Source organism: Rhamphochromis sp. 'chilingali' (genome assembly GCF_963969265.1).
Source record: "Rhamphochromis sp. 'chilingali' genome assembly, chromosome: 7".
In the NCBI taxonomy this organism is placed as follows: Eukaryota; Metazoa; Chordata; class Actinopteri; order Cichliformes; family Cichlidae; genus Rhamphochromis; species Rhamphochromis sp. 'chilingali'.
Window position 1 is genome coordinate 20,124,110 of NC_137934.1, and position 23,976 is coordinate 20,148,085.

At 41.9% G+C, this 23,976-nt stretch overlaps 1 protein-coding gene across 10 annotated transcripts in view; it reads left to right on the forward strand.

Moving 5' to 3' along the window:
• The window catches only part of celf2 (cugbp, Elav-like family member 2), a 247,032-nt gene that overhangs the window by 133,729 nt on the left and 89,327 nt on the right, over nucleotides 1-23,976 (forward strand). For 9 of the 10 annotated variants that reach the window (XM_080888019.1, XM_080888014.1, XM_080888011.1 and 6 more), the window contains one exon: nucleotides 14,360-14,556. In XM_080888019.1, coding sequence (XP_080744145.1) covers nucleotides 14,360-14,556 — 197 coding nt within the window. Of the gene's footprint in view, nucleotides 1-10,428; nucleotides 11,036-14,359; nucleotides 14,557-23,976 lie in introns of those variants that run through there. The other variant, XM_080888013.1, reaches the window with a different exon arrangement.

Below are 23,976 nucleotides of genomic sequence, written 5' to 3' on the forward strand. Positions count from 1 at the left end.
GGGAGGGACTTACAGTGGAGCCGCTACTCCTCCACATTGAAAGGAGTCAGTTGAGATGGACACCTCCTGGGTGAGGAACCATGTCTTCTTTGTTTGTTTGTTTCTTAAATTGAAGTGGAATAAAACCAGGATAAGGATAACCAGGATCCCTAATTTCCTTCAGGATTAATAAAGTATTCTGATTCTGATTAAGAGGAAAATCAAAGGAGTAAAGGGACTTGGCAAGCATATAGCTGTACAGCCTCAGTACAGTTTGTGTGGGTTAATGTGACGTCAAACAGAAGAATGTGTTGTACATGTGGACAAAACACCCCAGTTGTATTTTGTGTTTAGTGGGAGCCTGAGGTCAAACACACAATCGCACTCAGTCACAACCGCCTTGAAATGATCTACGAGGGAAATTACAGCGCAAACAAGAGTTTACAGATGTGTCCTCGCAGAGAAAAGGAACTTCTCAGTGTTGGGGTTTTTTCTGGCCACACACACACCAACACAGAAAACATTGCCCTCCCATGCCAGCCAATAAATAGGTTTCCCCCGGCTGTCTCTCTCCACTGTGTTCAACTTCACTTTGCTTTTGCTCCGAGCATCCTCTCCACTACTGCAAGAACTACTGCTCCTTCCCCTCTGAGGTCGTACGGGGTATATGTGTGTCTAATAATGGCTGATTAAAGTCTTAAAAGCAGTTTCACCTGGAATATGCTGAGTAAAAAAAAAAAAACACACACACCTTTTTGTTTTATTGACATCATATATGAAAATAGGATCCTCTCCACATGCTAATAGAGGTAACTGACAGGCTTTCATAACCTTTGTACTGCAAGCAGCGTAGAGGTTTGCTCACAATGGGACACAATTGTGCCAAAGCCAGTACAGCAAATGCACTCGTGTTGTTAAATCAGTGGTGGTTTGTTGCTGGCAAGTGCCCTGTTTTCTCTCCCGCCTGTCTCTGTTCCTGTTTGTCTCTGTCTGATGCCCTTTTTGTGCTTTTTCTTCTTTTTTTGTATTTACCCTGTGGTTTTCTGCTCTGTTGTCCCCTTTAGAGGTGTCACGACCAATGTGCATGAACACACCGGGGGGGATTTATTGTTCAAGCGGGGCACAGTGGTGGAGGTGTTGCATGTTGTACAAGCAGACAAGGATTTACTGTAAAACACACGCAAAAGCACTCAAGCACCTGTGAAGGCCCAGGTGACTTTTATTTTTCCGCCAGTTCCATCAGCTGAATTGAACCGGTACCAATCTGATATGATCCCCCACCACTATCACCATCAGCCCGTCCGCTATTTCTTCTGTTCGCTGGATCGGCATTGTTGGCCCGTTTTGCGGAGAAGCATTAGTCAAATGGGCCATCATCCCCGTCGGCGAATCAGATGATGACTTTTGGCAGAGTGCAGCCGCAGCGCGATGCCAGACAATCAGAGCCACTGCCATTTCATCACACGGTCGCACGCGGACGCACAGGCACGCACGCAGACTCACACCACAAACAAGCTGTTTCTCATTAAGCCCGCAAACATGCGAGATTGAGTGAGAGGGACGAGGGGTGATGACGGAAGGGAGACGAAGGGAGACGAAGGCTTTTTCCAGGGTGAGATAAGAGAGCTGGAAGAATGAGACGAGGGACACGGTGCAAATCCACCAAAGAGTCAAGGGTGAGGCACCTACCTACCTGACACCCAGAGCTTCCACCCCCCCAGATGCCCTCACCCCCTATGTCCATTGCTGTTCCCATGGCAACAAGATATAGGGAGGATGTGGGGTGAAGAAAAGAGGAAGTGTGCTAAAGATTAGGGTGGAATACTGCTGCTACTGCCTGGATTTGACCAATCTGGTGTTGAGGCTTTAAGACGCTCTAATTCCTTCCCCCCCTTCCTTTTTATCACGTGCACACACACACACGCACAGAAACTCCAGGTCAGACTGATGTGAGCTAGAAAGCATATTTTGAGGGAGAAAATTCCAGGAACTGCGTTGTTAAAGTAGAAAAAAAACAGAAGAAGAAGCGGTAAAAACTAAGTGCAGCTGTTTTTTGTTTTTTTCTCCAAAATATTGGCCCCAAAAATAGAAAAACATTAAGGCCACCACTCAGTGTTTGAGAATTTTCCCCGTGCGGGAATATTTTTATTTTTGTCTCTAGCAGATTGCCTCCCCATCTGTGTATTTGCGAGCTTGAAAACTTTGTGACCAGATGTGCATTAAAATTCATTTTGCTCATTCACGCTCCCACGAGGAAGAGCGTTATTGAATCCAGTGACCTTGTGACCTCTCCTACAGTGTAAGCAGGCAATATTTCTATTTATCTCTCAAAAGATACAAACTTATTGATTTTTCTTGTGTCTAGATGAAACTTGTACATCTTTACAAATGCTTGTGGTGGTTGGAAAACCTTTTGTATTGTCCATGATTAGGAGTTTACCATGGACAGAGGTTAAATCCATAGATGACTGTGGAGGCAGTATGTGCAAAAAGGACTATACCAAAGCTCATATCATTTTGTCAGATTTGGATGCAAATCCACCAGTTGCTAATCTACCTGCTTGCCAGCTGTTGTCAGTGAAAACCAAAAGCTAGAAAACATCTAGAGATCATGTGAAAAGGTGTGTTTAAAATCTTTCACTGAGCAAATTCAGCTTTGGAGCAGGTGCTTTAGGTTGTGAAGGAATGTATTTTAACCCAAACCCTCATCTTTACTTAACCCTAGGTCGTAGTTCAGCTCCACTCCTCCTCTGCATGTGACAGCGTTCATCACCTTGTTGTTTCTTCTCGCAAATTATAAAATAGCACTTTGAGTGTATGTGTGTGTGTGTGTGTGTGTGTGTATGGGAGGCAGTGGCACGGTGACTAATACACAGTTTAAGTTTCGTTGTGCAACTTAATTAACTTACACACATGCAGACAGGCTGTGAACAGTAGAATAATGTTTGCACTTTCTTTGAAAGGACCTCATTCATCCATAACATGTTCTTTCTTTATGAACCGTGAAGCATTTTTAAAAGAAGTTAAGGGGGGTAGAAAACTCAAGCTTGAATAGAGACGAAATAGAGTTATTCATATACCAATTTTGGGTGTACCTGCTGAGGCTTTCTTTTGGGTACTCAGCTGTGATACATTTACAGGCATTCTTATATGAGGCTCAGAGTGTGTGTGTGTGTGTGTGTGTGTTTGACTGGAAAATGCCTGAATTCAGGAGAATCAGACCTGTTCAAAAATTATTCTGACCTATATTTTCTTCCCAGCGCTGTTCTGTTCACACCGTTAGCTGCAAGGCGCTCGTGTGATGGGGTGGGGTGGTTGCTTGCATTACGTTTACATGAAAGCCGGTGAAAAGAAAAAGAAGGAAGAAGACAAGTGGCTACAGATTGGGTGCACGCGTCATTATCATTCTTTCTTCTTTTTGATTCATTCACTGCGTTTTTAAATCTGTTCATCTCTCGACATTCATAAATAACTTTTAAAGGCCATTTTGGCCAGATGTTTCACCAGATGAGATGACATCTTTTATAATGCTTTCCATTTCAGCCCTTAAAAGTAAAAGTCAGAGCTGGCTAAAAACGACACAGTGGCTGTCTGAATGTTTTGTATTTTTATGCTAATGACTTGCTGAGGTAGGAGAAATGAAGTGTTAACTTTAAGGCTTTTTAGCTTAACACATCCTGTTATTTGATCGGTCCGATTCCAAATGTTTGTGCTGATGGGAACATTATCTTGCTATATGTTCTTAAAAAGCTTATCTGACATGTTGCATAAATACACAGATATATTGCATGTGTTCATATACAAAGCTATGAAAAAGCCTTGATCCAGTCCTCATTTCTTTGTCTTTCTGGGAAAATCAGATATAGGTGGTGTGATTTATGCATATGTAAAAAGACATAGAAATCCAGTATATAAGAAAAAAAGAGGGTGTTGGCTCTCTTTTGTTCAATATTACTGGTGTTCCCAACCCACTGGCAGTGTGTTGGTGGATCATTTTCATGCTGAAAAATTAAGCTGTTGTCAGATCAGAACCTTTTTAGATGGTACTGGATGGTGCATCCACATCTAAATGTACTTTTCTGGGTTATAATTCCAACCGTTTTGACAATATCCCCAACACCACTTGCTGAACTGCATCCACAAACCATGACAGACCCTTAACATTGGTTATTTGCTAAGTTGTTTGTTATGCATAGGCAGAACACTTGTTCATCCCTTGAGTTAGGTGTCTTATGCTTAACTGTTTCATAGGTTAGTGTTTAGTGACTTGACAAGTAAAAACACCTGGACTGAAATTGAGTGAAAAACCAGCCAATGTCCAAAGAAATACTATGAAAGACCCCAGAAAGCCTGGAGAAGTATTGCTTCGACTGTTCTCATCATAAACCAAAAAATGTCATTGTCAGCCAGGCTCAAAGCCAAAAACTGACAAAAGCGATGAGTTTTTTAGCAGCGTTTAAGCATTTCCATTGCGGGGAAACTGTTTTATTTTTTCAGCCAAGCTTTTACTTTGTCATTTGTTTTCAAGTATTCATATCAAGGTAGCTTTATGTGCCACAGATCACACCGCATGAACTGCCACCTGCAGCACCCAACAAGGGAGCTTTAATTCCAAGAAAACAGTGTGGGCTCCTCCAGCGTTTTATACATGCAGGAAAATATGAGACATGAGAAACGAGCAGAATGACACACATTTCACTTGTGTCCATGTGTGTCATGCATCAGTACGTTTACTTCACATTGTGAGTGTCTAAGTGTGCGTTTGTGTGTGTGTGAGTGTTAGAGCGTAGGTGTATGTGTGTCTTCCCTCATTATCCGGCGACGGCGTGCGGTAGCTCGTTAGCGCAGAGCTAGCTGAGCGTCAGGGCACCGGTGCAGCTTCATTAGGTACTGTGACATTTATCTGATCGTTTCCCTGCATCGCATGTACTGCCACGTCTCCATGGCAACCGCAAAATGCGTGCACACACATAAAGGCAATCATACAGTTTCATACAGACCGAGCACTTTCTGCTGCTTTCCTCCTCCCCGCTGCATAGAAACACTGATAATAAAAAATATTTATTATGAAACATGTAGCAGTGGCTGTTATCCCAGAGCTGTACTCAAGGTGGGTGGAATATTGCTTATTGTAAAGTTCAAGTGAATCACAGTCAATATCACACTCCCTCTTTTGGCTCGTACAGGGCCCCTGGGAGCCAGTTTACCTCGCTGTAAGTCACTTAGAGAAAACCTAAAAGTGTTCCAATAATAACACTGAATGCCATTCATTTAGTTTGAGTCACTAATCCGCCGTGCACTGACAAAATCAGTTACGGACTGGGATTCTGGAGGGAAAAATATGTGGCTCTTGTGTTGTTTGGTGAAGTTACTAATCTGCAGAAAACACTGAGGCTCATGAAGTGAATTGTGAGTGTGTTTCACTGGATGTGCGCGTATCTGCATGCACGTTATACGTACGTGTGCGCACACTGATGCACAGATGTTAGAATTCCAAGGTGCGTATGAGCGCTGTTCACTTGGGGCGAGTGTTGATGAAAGGAGCACATTTAAATGGCTGCAGTGATTTTGTAAATCTCATATTTCTAAGGATCTCCAAGTATGTTTACAAGTGTGCCTTCCTCACCTCATTTTAATGCAGAAGGCTGTGTGATGTGCTCATTGATGCTCAGTGTGTCCAATGGGGGAAAATGCACTCAGCAGAGCCAACTTCTCTTTCATTTTCAGGGATATAAAGAACATGAATAGAGCATCACTGTTCAAATGGGTTAGATGGTATCAGAGTTCAGGAGCTAATGATTATCTGTGGAACCCTACAGAGAAAGATCTACAAGCTTTGGGCCCCCATATATTAAACACATGGCAGGAGGCTAAGCAGGATGTTCCACTTGTCCTGCTCCCCAGCCACACTTCCCAGTTTCTTCCAAGGAGTTCCAGAGGTGTTCCCGGGTAAATAAGATGTATAATCTCTCCAGCTCATTCTGGATCTACCCGCTTAGGCCTGCGCAGAAACCATCCAAAGAGAGTCACCCAGGAAGCATCCCAACCAGATGCCCAAACCACATCAACTGACTTCTTTCGACACGTAGCAGCTTCACTCCAATACTTCTCCGAATGTCTGAGCCCTTCGCCCTGTCTCCGGAACCACAGAGGAAACCTCAACGTGAGCCTCAGCTCTCTTTTCACCACAACAGTCTTGTGCAACACCTGCATTACTGCTGATGAATCGTTAATAAGTTCCCAAGATACTTGAACTCACTTGCTTGAGGCAGCTTCTTTCCACCAACCCACAAGAACCATGGCCTCAGACTTGGAGACTCTCATTCCAGCTGACTCAGCTGCAGTAAATTTAATATCTTCATATGATGTTCATATGATATTCATAATTTCCTCACTCGGTTGAGGCAACTTGACCACTCCAGTGCATGCTGAAGGTCACATTCTCTTGAGGCCAATAGAACTACATCATTGGCAAAAAAGTATGGATGACGCATCCGCTCTCTGCTTTACTGGGGTTTCCTGGTCTGCTTTTAATCTTCAGACTTCCAATTTTATTGGGAGCCATGCTGTCTAAAGCTGTGATCCAGTCAGCCAGCTAGCAGTTAAACAGGAGTCACTAAGAGATGGAACTAACTAGTTAGTAGTGATTGAACTTAAGAATACAGGGTTACATTTTCAACACACAGTGCAGAGCTGGAATTTTTTTAAATAGAGGTGCAATTGAGAAAGAAAATGCCTGGAAACATCTGATCAAACACAAGCTTTTTAACTTGACAGGTCACATCTACAAAGTCTGTGTATTATTTGCTAGCATGCATGTGAGACGGGAAATATCTGCTTAATGCAGCCCAAGAGAGCCGCTATCGTGTTTGTTGCTTCTTCCCAGCTCTACCCAGACAGTCCATGTCTTAAACAAACTATCTCCTGCTGTGTACTGATCGTGGAGTCATTTCTTCCGAAAGTAGTATTATTGAATTGTCATGTAGCCCTTGATGTACCCCTTTCAGCGTCTTTCACGATTTCTGTCTGTTTGTGTTAAGTCATGTCAGAATCTGTCAAGGTGTGCACATCTGAGGAGATCTGATTGCCCGTGGTAGTATGTCTGTGTGTGTTTTCTAACATATTTGTAGGTGTGTCTTTGTGTATGTGCAGTAAGCTGACCTTGGTCCCCGCACTCCCTCTGGGGCGAAGAGGGGAACTGATGTTTCTCACTCTGCTTGTCAGCAAGATTAGTTCCCCTGTGGGACTGTTGCACGCCCTGCAAACACACTGCCAATGAGAAGAAGTGTGTGACAGCTCGGCCTTTCCACGAACCCACTGGAGTGTGTGTACTTGTATGTGTGTGTGCTCCGATTGAGGGGTTACGGGAGTCAGAATGGATGTGTGTTTTAGAGCAGAAACAGAAGGGGAAAACAGCAGGGGGATCAGCGCAGCCAGCCTGAACCAGAGCCTGTGTGTGTATGCATGTGTGATATGTGTACATGCATGTGTGTATGGTTTCTGAGAGAGCACACGCTGAGCTCTTTGCTGTGCTTACTCTAGACCTGGCTCATCTGCATCCATCTCCTCCACCCTCTCCCTCTCTTTTACTCCTACTTTTACCTCCGTCACTTTCCGACTGTCTGTTTGGAGCACATTCCTATCTTGCTGCCTACTGAACTCCAGCTGTGAACAAGGCCAACAGAGGGGAGAGCAGGTGGTTAATGTAGTCCAGGTAGCTTATCGCTGTCACCATTTACTCTTTATCTGTGGAGGCAAAGATTGTTTTCCTTTTTCCTTCTACCTGTAAAATCCACAGCAAAGCAATATATTTTTAGGGTTTTTATTGCCAGTCTATTGCTGTGTGGCAACACTGTGTTTGGAGAAAAAATAGGAGAACTCAGAAAGTTAATGATTTGACTGTCATAAAGAACCTTAATTCTACATTGTATGTTTCTCATGATATAATAATCTGTTTATTTTCTGCCTGAATCCCTCCTGACTTCCAGAGAGCTCCACAATTTCTAAAATCAGTGCTTTGGTTCAACATGACCCCTAGCTGTACTGGTTCACTGTGGTGAAGAGAGAGGTGAGCCTAAAAGTGAAGCTGTCAGTTTACACAAGCTGTCATGGCCACGAGCTGTGAGTAGTAACTGAGGGATGTGGATATGATGATGGGTGTCTTGGCTCTCCCTTACAGATGGTTTGGTCATTTGGGTGGGGGTGTCAGAGTAGAGCTGCTGCTCCGACACATCGAAAGGAGGCAGTTGAGATGGTTCATCCTGGGTGAAGGGTTCTGGCATGTCCTAGGGTGTCTCTACAAGGTCTTTCAGGTTCCCCCAGGGACTGGGGCCCAGACAAGAGGAAGAAGATGGATGGATGGATGGATGGATGGATGGATGGATTGTGTCTAGATTCACAGCCATATATCAATTTTCTGCTGCTTCTCTGGGTCCAGGTCAAGAGGGCAGCAGCCTAAGCAGAGACATCTAGACCTCCCAATGCCCGATCCCCTCCTGCAACTCTTCTAGGCGTACACTGAACACTCCCAAGCCAGCAGTGAGGTGTAATCTGTTCAGCATGGCTTGACTCTGGCCCAGGGGCCTCTTCCTGGTAGGAGATGCCCAAAACGACTCACTTTGGAAGCTTCAAGGAGGCAGGCTAATTAGATACTCTAACCACCTCAACTACCTCCTGTCGATTTAGAGAAGTTCCAGCTCGAATGATCAAGCTCCTAACCCTCACCTGGGAGAGCCCAGACACCCTTCATCAGAAGCTCAGTTCCTCTACTTGCATCAGCAATTTAATTCTTTCGGTCACTATTTACAGCTCATGGCCATAGCTTAGATCAATCTGTAAATTCACAGCTTCGCTTTTAGGCTCAGCTCTCTCCTGACCGCGCAGGACAGTACATCTGAGTCCGTTCAACTACACATGCATTCATTTTTACAGTTGAATTTCCAAATTTCTTAGTATTCAGTTATATAGTTGAATTTAGAGTACTCGATGGCAGCCCTACATGTCCACAGCTTTTGGTTCTGTCTCATCTTTCTCATCACGTTAATATCTGGGTCACTGCTTTCAAAAGAAAAGCTCTTGCAATTTTCCAGCTCTTAATGACTAAAAGACTAACTTAGCAAATACCTGGTAAATGTAGTGGAACATTAAGCAGCTAAAAAACATTTTGTCTCCAGACAATAACAGCACTAAAGACAGCCTGAGTGCTGAACTTGATTTTAACTTGTCAATAACATGTTAAAAGCTTGTTCCCCACACCCCCAGAAATTATTGGATGACCTTTCTTGAACATTATTAGGAATCTTGAGGCCTTCTAACTGTTTTCTTGGCTATACTTTGGACTATATTCTGCTTCTAAACAGCTTCTTTAAATGTGCTTAAACCAGCCCTCCCACAAAGTAGATGTTTTAAGTCCAAATAAGTCACTTTCTGCAACCTGACTGTTAACTGTGTGTTCTACAAGTTAACAGCTGGAACCTGAGGGCACTGAAAAGAGAGAAACCACACGGATGAGTGGTGAATGGCTTGATGATAAACATTTCCAGCTTTTCTGTTGCATTTCCGTTTTGATTCATGCCCAAGTAAAGTGAAAAACACACATTAAATAAATGTTATCTTTCAGTATCTGAGCTAAGCTGGGTTCAGACATGCTACAGTCCTGGCAAGCATGTCTTGATAGCTCGCTTCTCATGTCACTGTTACCACTGAAGCCAATTATTGAATTTGCCAAAAATATGCTGAGAGAGGAGGTTTGAGGAGCTGTGAATGTATAATGAAGATGATGCATGAATAAATAAATAACCATCATAAGGTTTTATGATCAATATAATGCAGCTGTAGTTTGGTCAAACAAGCCTGCTGTCTAATGTGAGTGCAAGGTGAGGGAATAGCAGCCCTCAGCACATGCTTCAAAGCCCTACCCAGACACTTTTTTTTTTAGCCGGGCTTAATACACACATACACATAGTGAGTGTAGATCAGCCCTCAGTCACAGCCCTGTGCTTCAGGGAGACCGGAGTGATGGAAGCAATAGTTAAGCCATTAAGGCAAACAATTGGCTCAAATTGAGAGGGAGGGAGAGAGAAAAGAAGAGCAAGAAGAGGGAAAGAGGGAGGGAGATGGAGAGTCTATGGCAGGAGTGGATCCACTCAACGACTTAATCCGAGCCCCAGGACACTCTCCTGCTAAGCTTCACACACTTTCACAAACATCTACACACACACACACACACACACTATAAAGCTCTGCCTGCCTCCAATAACACCTTGTCAGTCTTGGCCACAGGGGCGATGGAAGAGCCGCTCATTCCTTTATAGTTAGCAGAGGCACCTACTTCCAACCACCTAAGGGAAAGACGGAGCGTGCAATCTACACAAGACAGCTCTGTGAGCATTCGTACACCTTATGGCTGCTGGTGTGAAGCTATTCATTGTCTTAGCAGGCAGAGTGAATGGTGGAAGGAGCACAGGGTGGACAGTGTCCTGGACGAGGGAGGCGATCCTCTGACACCGGCTATTGTATCGTCTCCCCCCTTGGCCTTGCTTAGTCCCCACGAGCCTCACATAAACAGCTAACAATGAGGGATTGTCTCCAGCCTATTCCCCCTCTTTCTGCTCTTTAGCTTTCACACACACATCAGCTTTGTGTGTGTGTGTGTCAGAGGGCGAAGGCATGATGTGCTGCAGTCTGAACCCAGCGACCACCGCAGCTTGTCCGATGCAGTCGTCTTCGCCGTTTATGTGGCTAAATATCAGCCGGTGATAGGGCCAGTCAGCTACTTGCTACCACCGCCGCCCTTCCCTCCCTTCTTTCCTCCCCCCCCCCTGCCGTCAGCTACCACCCTTGGGGCTCGTGCAGTACCCAGGCCCGAGCGATTTATCGGACAGCTTAGCGAGGAGCGGTTATTGCCCAGAGGACTGTTAGCACGGGCTTGGCTCGTTGACTCCTTCTCCATTTCTGGCGTTTTATTTGACATGTCCTTTATGTCCTTTAAAGAATTGGGCGTTTCTGCCGAGCGCCTTGGCTCTTTCTGCAAAAGATGGATGGCCCGCGTTCAAAGGTCTGGATGTTTTCTTTCCTCTCCCTCAATCTCTCTCTTTCCCCCTCCCTCCTTCCTGCAACTCTTTCTCCTTTCGCTCTCGCTGAGCTTTATAGGGTGGTATTAGCGTTGTCAGCTAACCAAGCTCAGGATTTGGCTTTGTTTTGTTTTTGCCTCTTAAGATAATGCTTTTTCACTCTCCTGCTGAGAACAACAAAAGGAAGAGAAGAGCAATAAAACAGCACAGCCATTGACTTTGGTTTCATTAAACTGGTTTTCAGCCGTCTTCAATAGACCACAGGCCTTGATGGCGCTTGCGTGTATGTAAGAGGTTGTTTGCAGCCATGTGTGTGTGATTATCGTCAAAACACAGCCACACTTTGGCTCGTGCGTACTCAGGTGCCGCTCTCATCTCTGTCATGGCCTTACTGCTGAAAGGTGCTGAAAGTTATTCACCTTCATTGGTGCATAATTAAATAAATAAATAACAGAGAGAGGAGCCACGAGTGTGTTTTGTGACGATAAGTGTTGTTGCTCTGCAGTGAAAGGGCGGGAAAGCACTTCAACTCCTTTTCGTATGCATTCCAGATGTGGAGATATATAAGCAGACCGATCGGCGTGTAAGCATCTGTGTCCTGTTAGAGGCGGCCTGGAGGTTTACTGTACTGGCTCTGCAGCCTAATCCCTCACACAAAACCTCGCATTACCACGCCGCACGCTGTTTACCCCGCATCCAGCGAGGCGTGCGAACACGCACAAACATTCACACATGCATCACGGCGCACATATATTCGCACAGAGTGTCTCCTCTGTCGGCTACAGCTCGGTCTTGTGTCGGCAAGTGCAGTGAAAAAAAAAGACGTACTTTGTATGCTGCTTTTGCTGTTGCGCTGTAAAATAAAATCTGAGTTCACCTCAGTCCTTCAGTGTGGATTTACTGACATCCCATATAGATCCATCGCTACTAGTGATGGGTCGTTCGCGAACGAAATGGCTCTTAGAGCCGACTCTTTGACGTGAACGACGCGAGCCGGCTCCTTATCGCGAGCCGTCACGTGGGTTTTGTTTTTTTTTTTTTCTTTCTCTCAGCCTCTCTCTCGCACTTTTTTTCCGCTTCACTCTGCACGCGAGCCTTGTGCTTTACGCTGGGCAGAGGGGGGAGGGGCGGTAGTTACACTCAGTAGCACAGGAACAGAGCCAGAGAGAGAGAAAGAGAGGCAGGGACAACAACATTAGAAAGGTATAGTAATCATCCACAACTATTTTCGGTTGCAGATGATAAAGGATTGAGAAAGTTTATTCATGCAGGTCCATATGACAGAGAATATGCATGTTCTTTTAGTTTTCATATTATAATTTATATTTAATTGTGTTGTGGTTTGCAGTGTTTTGTGTTCTTTTCACTTTAAATTTGTGAAAGGAAAAAGCTGAAAATTTAAATAGTTAAAACTTGAAATGTGAATAGTTGATTTTTGTATTATATGATTTATTTATTACATTTTATGTGGAGTGAATAAATAAAAGTATATTTACGGTGGCCCCTAGAGACAAAGCACATACAAACTTCAAATCACGTACGAACTCTGAAGCATGTACAAACTCCAAAACACGTACAAACTCCAAAACACGTAAAAACTCCAAAAACACGTAAAAACACGTACAAACTCCGAAGCACGTAAAAACTCAGAAGCATATAAAAACTCAGAAGCACATAAAAACTCAAAACACGTACAAAAGACAACAGAAGTGCTCCAGGATGCTGGGCGCAGTGTTGAGCCTTTGTTATCTTGTGGCTACACAAGCCAGCAAGTACCAACGACCGGATTTGGTGTGTGGTAATAACAGGTAAATGAACTTTTTTTTAAATTATTTGAATATATATATGAGTGCCTGTGTATAAATATACAAACAATACACACATGCTTTCAATTGTGTAATTTAAGTGATCTAGTAGCTCTGCTTTGGAAGTTCAGTTCATGCTAGAAATGTGTTTTGGAGTTTGTACGTGTTTTGTCTCTAGGGGCCACCGCATATATTTATATATAAACATATATAAATAAAACCACTTGTTTTTACGTTAGTAATTCCTTTTGTGCATAATTTTATATTATTGTTAATAATAAATTAATTAAAGCAACAAAACAACCTGAAGAGCCGGTTCGGAGCCGAAAGAGCCGACTCTTTTTAGTGATCCGAACCGAAAGAGCCGGATCTCTAAAAAGAGCCGGAAATCCCATCACTAATCGCTACATCTCCGCTATCAAAAATCCACACTTAGCATCACAGTGAAATGTCAGTTTGCTGATGTGTCAGGTCAGTGTATATAAAAATTGCCGGCTTCGGGGATATCAGGCTGTAAAACCTAAATTGAAAGCTGTCTCGCCCCGCTGTAAGGAGCTGCGAAGGCACCCAAGAGAATTTTATTAGTGTGGCTCTCACTGAGTTTCAGTGTCCTTGTGACGTTTCTAAAGGCTGTTTTAGAGCCTTTTCCATAGTGTTATGAATGAAAACCTGGGAGGGCATTTTTTGAAGTTAAATTAATTTTTTGCACAATATTGGTTCCAAGGTTCTAATTTAAGATATTTTATTATTTCCTCCTTTTTCATGTGTGTGTCTGCTGAAAGCTCAGTATCTTCTCTTATAGTGGCTTTGAAATGCTTCAGAATTCATGATATTCTACTTTTACAGATGTTTAAGCTTTCAAATCACTTTAACCCGTTAGGATCTTGGCCATTTTATTCTATGTCTACTCTATTAGATACTGCAGTATGCAAAAACCAATATATATGTGTGCGGATGACTAGTTTAAAAAAAACCCCCACAAGGTTACAATACACTGGGCTGACTGAGAAAATCAGTTGTGAAGCTGAAAATCAAGGCAACAAAGACTGATTTTTATGCTGCTGCGTAAATTTTAGTTTCTGCTGAATTTTGGGGAGCAAATTTGAAACGTGTAATTGTGCTGTGTGCAGAAACGATACACTCAACCTTTAGGTTATTTATTTTAACACAAGGGAAATTTCCATGAGCAAGCCAGAGCACGGTTTGGATATTTGGTCTTTTGAAATTGAAACTGCGGGGTAACGCTGTTCTGCCAGTGAAAACTGCTTTTAAGTTTTCAAATTTAGCTTCAGGTCAAGTTTGTTTGTGTCTAAGTGTGTTTACGGGTGTGTAGTTTTAGTTCAAGATTCCTACGATAATCAAAAATATTAGGAAAATGCTTAAAAGCATTGTAGATCCAGTTTAAATCACATAACATGAACACAGAGACCCTGATTCTTAAGCTGTTAGTGATATTGGTTTGTCTGTGATGTTCTAATGTCCCGCCTTTTGTCTCTTCAACAGTAACGGCACGGCCGGAAAAATGAACGGGGCGCTGGAGCATTCGGACCAGCCAGACCCGGACGCCATCAAGATGTTTGTGGGCCAGATTCCACGCTCCTGGTCAGAGAAGGAGCTGAAGGAGCTATTCGAACCGTATGGAGCCGTCTACCAGATCAACATCCTCCGAGATCGCAGCCAGAACCCTCCACAGAGCAAAGGTACTAACCAACACGGTTACACAGTACTTAGAGGTGATGTGTTCATTCATTCATGTATGGTTGTCTGCTATAGTTTCTCTTCCTTCTTACCTATGTTTCTCTCCTTTCTTTCTCATGATGAAGAAAATAAATCATAAAAATATCAACAAACGTTTATGCAAATACAATGATACAGTAGCCTAAGTTATGATAATGAATCGAGGTACTTTGGTCCCTCTTCTTGGGGAGTCAAGTGCTCCTGTTTTGTCAAAGCTGCTGGTGTCTCAGAGATAAGCCCAAGGTGTCCTTTGGCCTTGGTGCCATGACTCAGGAGCCCTTGGCATCACATTAAAACCCACCAGAGTACAATTAAGCATAATTTTCAATGTTTTCAGTAGAGACAAATTAACAAAAAGATGTTATAATAGTGTTAGGATTATGATAGGGTTAGAATTACAATCATCAGTGATTATATCAGAGGGTTAATACACACCAGATCACAAGTAACCTGCTTAGGGTTAGGGTCATCATTAATGATGACTTAGACCTCAGAGGGTTAAAGCAGCACTGCTAGCTCTCGGCATTACAGACTATATGAAAGATGGGAAGACCCTCTATGTCTGAAATTGAAGCTGCCTCTGAAGTGCCATAAATCTGCATTTTATTTAATAGCCAGACTTGCTAATCAAGCTAACTAGCATTAGCTTATAAATTAGCATGCTTCTGTATCCAACTAAGGTCATTTGTGGCTCAAACAAGATGGGAACAGCCCTCATGCTTAACTTGAGAATTGAACATTACATTGTGTAAATTGTAGTCAGCCTAAGAAGGTCAGAAACATTAAATTTATAACATATGTGAAAGGCTGTTTGTCTACTGATCACCTCAGATGACAATGTCAGGTGACATCTCCAGGTCTATTTACTCTGAAAGAGGCTGTAAAACTTTGGGAAAGAGTCCATTACAGATCAGTGAGTTAGAGAATCTCGCTTCTGATCGATGATAATGAAACTAAGTTGAGGACTGAACCTTTCTGTCAGTAAGTCTTGTTTTAGCTGCTATTAGCCTCTGTTAGCTGCTTTAGCCAGCGTTAGATCAACTTTTTTTGAAGTGGATCTAACATTTTTGGACTCTTAGCAGATAATCTCTTGCAAAATATGAGCGTTAAATCAAACAGTTTATCAGAGGGAAAGCGTGATTTTTAGGTTACGCAAGCTTAATATTAGCTATTGTTAGCTGTCCGAAGATGGGAAGGTCGCAAATCTAGTCTGCTGATAATAAGTAATTAAAACAATATCAGGGATAAATAAGCAAATGTCTCTTCTCCTCCACCTTAGGTGTTTTATTTATGTGGCAGATCTCCAGCCAATCATATGGGAGATGTCGTTTCAGGCCACTGTATTCAAATGCAGTGGAGAACATGGAACACAAACCACAAACCTGCTCCTTTGTATTTAATTAAAAATTTGGATTAATTAAAAATTAATTAGAAATTTATGAGAACATATCAGTTTCTTGGAAGATATAATTACACAATACAATTAGTATACAATACAATTAGTAATTACAATTAGTAATCTATGTATATTTATGAGTATAATACCCTTTTTTTCTAAGTAAATAATACAAAAAAAAATACTGAGTACACCTCTAAAGCAGGATTTCACAAACTTGGTTAGTCAGTAGAAATCTGTGGGCAGTCAACTATCTGCTCATTTTTTCTATGACCTCTCAAAACACTTCCCTGATGATGTTATGGCTTGAGTTGCTATTTTCAAGTCATGACTAATTTAAAAAGGATAAACCAGGCTATTCTCATGGACTGGTGGCTTGCCGATCACAAATCAATAGCCAATGAGATTGCATTTTAGCCAGATGTGACCCTTTGCTGGTCACATCTGGTGTTAAAACACCAAGAGTGGACACTACGACAATGCTCAGCTCAGGGCTTTACTTCAGGACTTCACATCAGATGGTCACATCCATCTTTTATAGATCTTTTATATGCCATCTATGCTTTGCATCAAGTACTGCTCCAACACCAAAGGACAGTTTGTCCGTATCTGAAGCCAACAGCTTCTGACAGAAACGTCACTTTTTAACGCTCTGCTATGAGAATGCGTAGGATACCCCTACAGAAAACACAAACACTTAACTGTATGTACACTTCTACCCACACAGAGGCACATAGACTATCAGTGGTTGAGGACCGTCCCACCTATTTAATGGCAGAACAAGTGATGCATGTGCAACATTACACAAGCAAACACGTATTTCGTGCACCATTTGAAGACAAAGACTCGCCTTGCCAGACTTACACAGTCAATTGTTCGAAACTGCATGATTTGCAGCTATTTTCTCCCATTCCCTTTTCTTTTTCCTTTGATGAATTCATCAAGTGTGAGAGCAAACAATAGAGACAGCAGCCACAAACGGGCAGACAATAGCGTTGCCATATTAACAGCCATCAACCAGAGTGGGGGTTGATGACACTCCTGATGAGACATGGAGAGTGGGAGGAAAGTAAAGAGAGAGGCAGTGAGGACGGCAGGAAGGGAGAGGTGGCGTTTCCACCCGACTGGAAAGCAAATTTTGAAGAGAAGTTTCAAAGTGTCACTTGAAACAAGATCGGAATCAAGAGGGATGAAGTGTGAATAAAGCCAGTAAACACTTTCCTGCAAGAAAAATGAAGTCAAGGAGTTTTCATTTCTGGGCCAGCTGATGCTTGCTATAGATGTCTTGAAATGCGGTGATATATTACAAAGTAAAGCTCTGTATTACATTTAAAAACTTCTCATTTGGCTTGTCGGATGCTTTGAGAAGGAAACATATTTGACCTAATACCAGGGAAAATAACAGTGTTATTTATACGGAAATCATAAGAATAAGATCTGACCTCTTGGTTTTGGTGTGTGGAGCTTATTATTTTCAATACTTCCCGTGCTTCATGTTGCCACAGTGACGTCACCCGTTTAAGTCTTACTGACCAAAATTAGTTTTGCATTTTTGGAGCGATTAATGTACAACGAGCAATATTGTTAGTTTAATAAGGCTTTCAAAAGTGTTGCAAACATGAACACATACAAGAGATCCAGTTCACTGACTATGAAATAGCTGATTTGATGCCGAGCAAACAGCTAGCAGCCATAGTCAAATCGTCCATGCGCAAAAATAATGAAGATGTTAAGCCTTGATGTAATTTAAACTGTCAACTTATATAAATATTTAATACTTTTTTTACTGTCTGGCTCTAAAAATGTTTATTTTTCTTCTTTAAAGTCACATTTTATTATTGAAGATGATGAGGATTGACTCATTTTTACAGGCAGCTGCAAGTGCCTCTTTGTGGAACTACATGTTTGTGGTAGAAAGAAATGCAGATCAGTGCATGAACGTGTGCATTTTGTAAACATATTCAGTCGGTCGAAATGACATAAAACGTTGCACTTTATGCAAATGCACCTGGGTAGACTCGCATGAGACCCATGTCCCCAAATAGTCCTGAGAGTTCCTGCTTATACGCTGCAAGGGAAATTTAGAGTGCAAATCAGTGTTGAGTAGAGATGCTCACCTCGTGCTCACTCCTGTTTTTATATGGGTGATTTTCATATTGCAATTTTTAGAACAGATTTTTTTTTTGAATAATAGTTAAGTAGGAATTAGTGATTTAAGCTCCGAAGGCTATTAACTACCAGGTAAATGCGGTAATTGTGCACTATTAATTTTCTGCATACTGAAAACTTTGTAGAGTTTTGCTGGGTAATGATCGCCTGGTTAATTATTATTGAAAATCTAGTCTATTCTAAATTTATCATAGGAAATTACAGTAACTGGCTGTCCAACCTGTAGTATTCTGTAAATTTTAATCAGAAATCTTAAACTTTATGACATATATATATATATATATATATATATATATATATATATATATATATATATATATATATATATATATATATATAAATAATTAATTTCCTCTTTCTTGTGTCTTAATGACCTTGAGGCTGATTTCAAAATGTATTCTCATTAACTCACATTATTCATATAATTGTATTGAAACATTTGTTCCTCCGATGAGTGTAAAAAATGCGGGGCGATCAAAAGCTGTCCTCCTGTTGAGTGTATACTTTTAAAAGATGTGATGTCATCCACCTTTCTGCAGCTACACCCTCCACCTCACCTCTGTTTTTAGTTCTTCTCTCTCTGATTTTCCTCGTTTTTGGCTTCCTCTCATTCTGACTGAGTCATACAAGCTTATGAAAGCCTGGAGACAGCGTTCTGCCAAATCAACGCATTTCTGCACACCAACACACTTGTCATGTGCTTTGCATTTGTGTGTCCTTAGCCTTGAAATGACTCCTTTTCTCCCCACTAGCCTCTCCTCGCTCTCCTTGTTCCCTCTGATATCTCTGAGGGGTGGACGGGGGCCACAGTTCCCCCTCATGTCCTTCAGCTCCTTCACGTCTCCTTCTCCATCTTCACTACCCTTGAAATGAGTTGTTTTTGCGGCTGATGAGTCAAAAGTATCGCTCAACGGGAGAAAGCAAAGCCACCTAGCATGCCTTTCATTTTTTTCTACTCAACATGACAATCTCTGTCCATATGCCTCATTTTTATTTATTTATTTTTTAACAGTCTCCTTTTTTGTGGAGTGCATTAAGAGGAAATGTAGCGTTTGATTGGGCTCTTACTGGCCTTGTTATTCGCAGGCTCTGAGCGCTGTTGTTGTTTTCTCATAGTTAAGTAAGCCGCCTGGCCTCATCTGCACCCGCTCAGCCAGAAGGAGCTGCGATTGCACCCTCGCCAGTTTCCCTGTTGAAATTTCGCCAGTGTCAGGGAAACTGTGGCCCCTCGCTTCCCTCAATGTGTTTATTTTAAATTAGCAATGGTGTTGTTTGTAAAGGATCTTCGCCATTTGGGGCAAATGAGCCCACTCCGGTGCCCCAGCGGTGACCCAGAGGCACTTTTTCAATTCTTTGTAAAATACCAGTTTGGATTTAAATGAGTTTGTTAGACCCACCGAGACGTAGGAGAAGTTTCGCTGCTCACCACTTTAACTCCCAACTTTTCTGCTTCCTTCTTTTTTCGATTTTCTTTGCACCCTCATTAGATGACATCTCCACAACTGCTAGTTTGAAAAAGAACATCAACAACAACAAAAAGGGGAAAACAGGACGACATAATTGACAGCGAAAATTTGGAAAAGAGCATGATAACTTGTTAATTAAATGCTCAACTCATAAATTTATGGAGGATGCATGGGTCTGAAAGTGAATAAAAACAAGAGTGTGCCTCGTCAAATTAAGATTAGTCTGTTCAGATATGAATAAGAAAGAAAGAAACAGTGCTTAGCAAGTTAATTAGACCACAACCATTTAAGGTTTATGACACACATTTATTATGTTTTTTATGTTTCTGTAATGCTTGATGATATTATTAATGCTAAAATATCTTTTTTCTGCTATCCGTAAATTCTCAAACTAACTGTTTTACAAAAAGCTGAAAAAATAGTAAAGGATAATATTATTTTTGATTAAGATGCCAAATTAAAATTATTTATTTGTGTTCCTGAACAGAAAATTACTTTCGGTATTTGAATATTGTGCTGATTTAAAGTCCAGTGTGCCGACTCCAATTTGGTTATAAAAACACGAGTTCGGTTTTCTGTTTCCTTAACAAATAACAATATCATTTTTTGGTTTTAAACAAGTTTTGAGCAGGTTTCTAAAATATGGTTTTTTTATGATGTTATTAAGCACTGTAGGCTTTATTGTGAAACCTTCAACAGGTTCTCTGGTTAGATGTTTAAGTTAAAACGTCTTTAATAGTCTTTAGGTGGTCAAAAAGTGACCATCGTCACAGGGATGCAGTAAAATGATTTATTAGTTCCTGCTTTATTTTCTTTAACCGTCTATGTGCCTTCATTAAAGCTTTAGAGGAGTCAAATTCAAGTACCTATTGATTTCACTGGGGGTTTTTTTCACTTTAGTCAGTTTTGCATATAAAAGGTTTGCAAAGTTGTGCAGTCCCACAAGAAATACTGCTGCTTAACTGCCTGATTTTCCTTGCTAATATCCCACACTTGTCTTTTGGCATCAAAAAATAACGGGAAAATAAAAGGATACAGGTACCAGAGTATGTACTACATAATTACTTTTAATGAAATACTCATCCCATAGTGCTTTGTAATTCCCAGATTCCACAGCAAATGATTTCCAACCTTATCAAATTGAATTATCTTCATTAGCAAAGTTTTGAAATATAATAAATTATTATAATTTAAAGTGTAGCTTGGTTATCGATTATGATACAGTGCTTCATTCCTGATCTCAATCACTGTTTCGGGTTATCTGAGGGTGCTCGGGTTTAAATGTTACCATGGCAACGCCAATCTCCACCAATCAGGGATGTTGGTTTTTAAATATAGGATTGTTGGTTAGACAGTATAAAAGATGGACACAGCAATTCAGACATCCACTGGTTTCTGAAGTCTAGTTTTTGAAGCCTCGAGATGAGCGTTTCCACCGCATGATTGCAAAGGAAACTGGTGTGAAGACGAGGGGCGGGTCTGGCTGTGAAACTGAGTAATGACCAGTCAATCACAAGTTGTTAGCCAATGAGTGCAGTTTCATACCACAGATTTACAAAATACACCCAAAATGAGTGACTGAGCCCATAAACTCAAGACAGGAAGTTGCATTCTCCATAGACTTCTACAGGAAGTCTCTTTGTAATCACAGCCATCGCCATCTGGTGGCCTTCAGATAAAATGTAGGTTTAAGGCACTTTAATATCGGCTTCATTTTTCCAACGCACCAACTACATACATAAGCCATAACCAGCGTCACCTGATACATGTCATACCAGCTGACATAGAGGGAAAAAATGTGATTTCTAGTTTACCTCCAAAATCGAATTATGACTGTTTAAATGAGCATGACAACTTAAATCTGAAGTTACTTCTCATTTTACCAGCTGGTTTATTATAAGAAATTACTCCAAGATGGCAGTCAGACTTGGGCAAACATTGGATCGGGACAGCTATGAATAAATTAATGATTAATTACAGGATGTTGAAGATAAAACCCAAGACTTAATGCGCGCTTGGAGCTCTGGCTAAAATGCAGTTTTCCACATCAAACCAGCGAGTGGATATCTGTGGATCAGTGTAATCCCCCCCCCCCCCCACACACACACACACTTATTATTGTCATCATCTGGCATCACATGACGGTCCTAAGTGCTGTATGAGAGGCTGCTTCAGCCCGACGAAAATAAAATTCCTTGAGCAAACACCATTCAGTCGTTTTCAGAGCACTTTTTGGCATTAAAGTAAGAGATATCATTTCAGCTTTCAAAAACACATATTGGTAATAATTTAAATGATCTCTTTAATCCCGTTTAGGTTATTCAGAGGCCAAAATGTAATCAATCACAGAAAAATGATTTGAGAGGCAGCTTGGTTTGGTCCCAGAGCATTCAATTGTGTCACTTTTGTGCGTCATGCAGAATCCATTTTGTCGTTTGACCCAGGTGCTTGCATTTAGGCTGTGTGTGTGTGTGTGTGTGTGTGTGTGTGTGTGTGTGTGTGTGTGTGTGTGTGTGTGTGTGTGTGTGTGTGTGTGTGTGTGTGCTTATGCTGACTAGGATGGTCTGGGGAATATCGTGGCGCTACTGTTGGTTTAATGTGTTTGGAGTTAATAACCAGATGAGTGGATGAGCCGGGGAGGAAGGGAGAGAGTGAGAAATGGAGCAATTTGGCATTTTGTGCTGAAAGAGAGAGAGAGAGATGGAGGCAGAGATAAAGAGAGAATGAGACAAAGAGAGCCAGAGGGGTAAACAGAAAATGGTCCTTTTGCTAAAACACAACCTTAAGCGCCATGACGGGTTTGTTGCAGCGTGTGAGTGTCTGTTTTTTGGCTGGGGATGCGCTTTGTCATTTATCTTAATGATACAAGTGAGACACAAGCACACGCGCACACATGAACATCATGCATGCACAGAATAAGTTTAATGTCTTCATTAAGTGGCTGATCTGCGCAAAGGTCTCTGTGCACAACACGGCCTGGAAATACTTTGGAATGATCAAAATAAGGTATAAGGCACAAGGGATTTGAGTCGTGGCAAACTGAATGCAGACGAGTCTAAATTTTAACAGGCCTGAAATTATTATTGGATAAAGCGATGTTGTCTGTCAGACCTGCGAATGCCAGGGAAGGGGAAAAAATGAAGCATGAGTGATTATTTCTCTCTTAAAATTCTGATTCAGCTCTCAAAAAGCAAGAGCCACAGCTTTATTATATGACTAGTGGATTATTAAAAAGACTATAATCACTCAGCCTTCGCCAAAACCAATAACCAGTGACATGTTCATTTTAATCGGTGTCTGTTTTCTAATCTGTGTTGCTGATAGTTGCTGCGAGCAAGTGATTCCACCTGTAGCTGAAAAGACAAATTAAAAAAATGGGGGGCGGGGGGGAGCGTCAACATCAATCCCCGAAAACGTGAGCGAGGGATGACGAGGCTGACACTAAAAAGGTGCCGAAACGTGAAAATCGACACCGAGCCGTGATAAATGTTTGATCTGGACGTCTGAAACCGCTTAAACGTCATTTGTTATGAACCCGTGTGTCATATTGAAAAATGAAGAAAGAAAACAGAAACGCCTCTGGAAATCATTTCCAGCCCAGAGATAAACACATGTAGCAGATTACAGCGTTTGATTTTCGATCACTGCTCAGATCAGCTTCCTCATTGCCTGGGCTGCTCTGATGCCGTGTCCAGGGACCCGCACACCCGTCCAATGGCAGACATCCGCTTTGCAAGCCGACTGTATCTTCTCGCTCGGCTATGGCAACGTGCAGAGCTGAACGCTCCGCCGTCCAAGACAATTATCTGCTCTAATGGATTCAGTTGAGACGGGGCCGACCTGAGACGGAGGACTGATTTATTTCATTCTTTCCTAAAGCAGAGCGGCCAATTAAATCGCCTTAACTAAACGTTAGCTTTTTTAGCCAGCTACCCAGGCCCAATTAGGGAACAGCTGCAGGTGGATTTTAATGGGAGATTTTATGTGAGTGTGTGTGTGTGTGTGGATTCTCAGCTCATCTCTGTGTTTATACTTTTGCATGCCTCAGCGACAGAGAGAGTTACTTGGTTATAAGCAAACTTGCAGAGCTGGATTTTTTTCCCCTCCCTCTCCGAGCACTTTGAGGTCGGCCAGAAAGTGGCTTTGATTTCCTGAAAGTGCTCTTGTTGTTTTTACAGCCAGTAAGGGAGGGAGCCAGCGAGGGGGAGGATTGACATTGGTGCTTTTCCACCAAAGTAACTAGTGGATTGTATAGATTTGTGAAGTGCTGCGAGCTGGACCGATTCCTACGTTAACAGGATTAGAACATCAGCCAAATGCCCGTCAGAGATGCGGCATTGTTTGAAGCCATC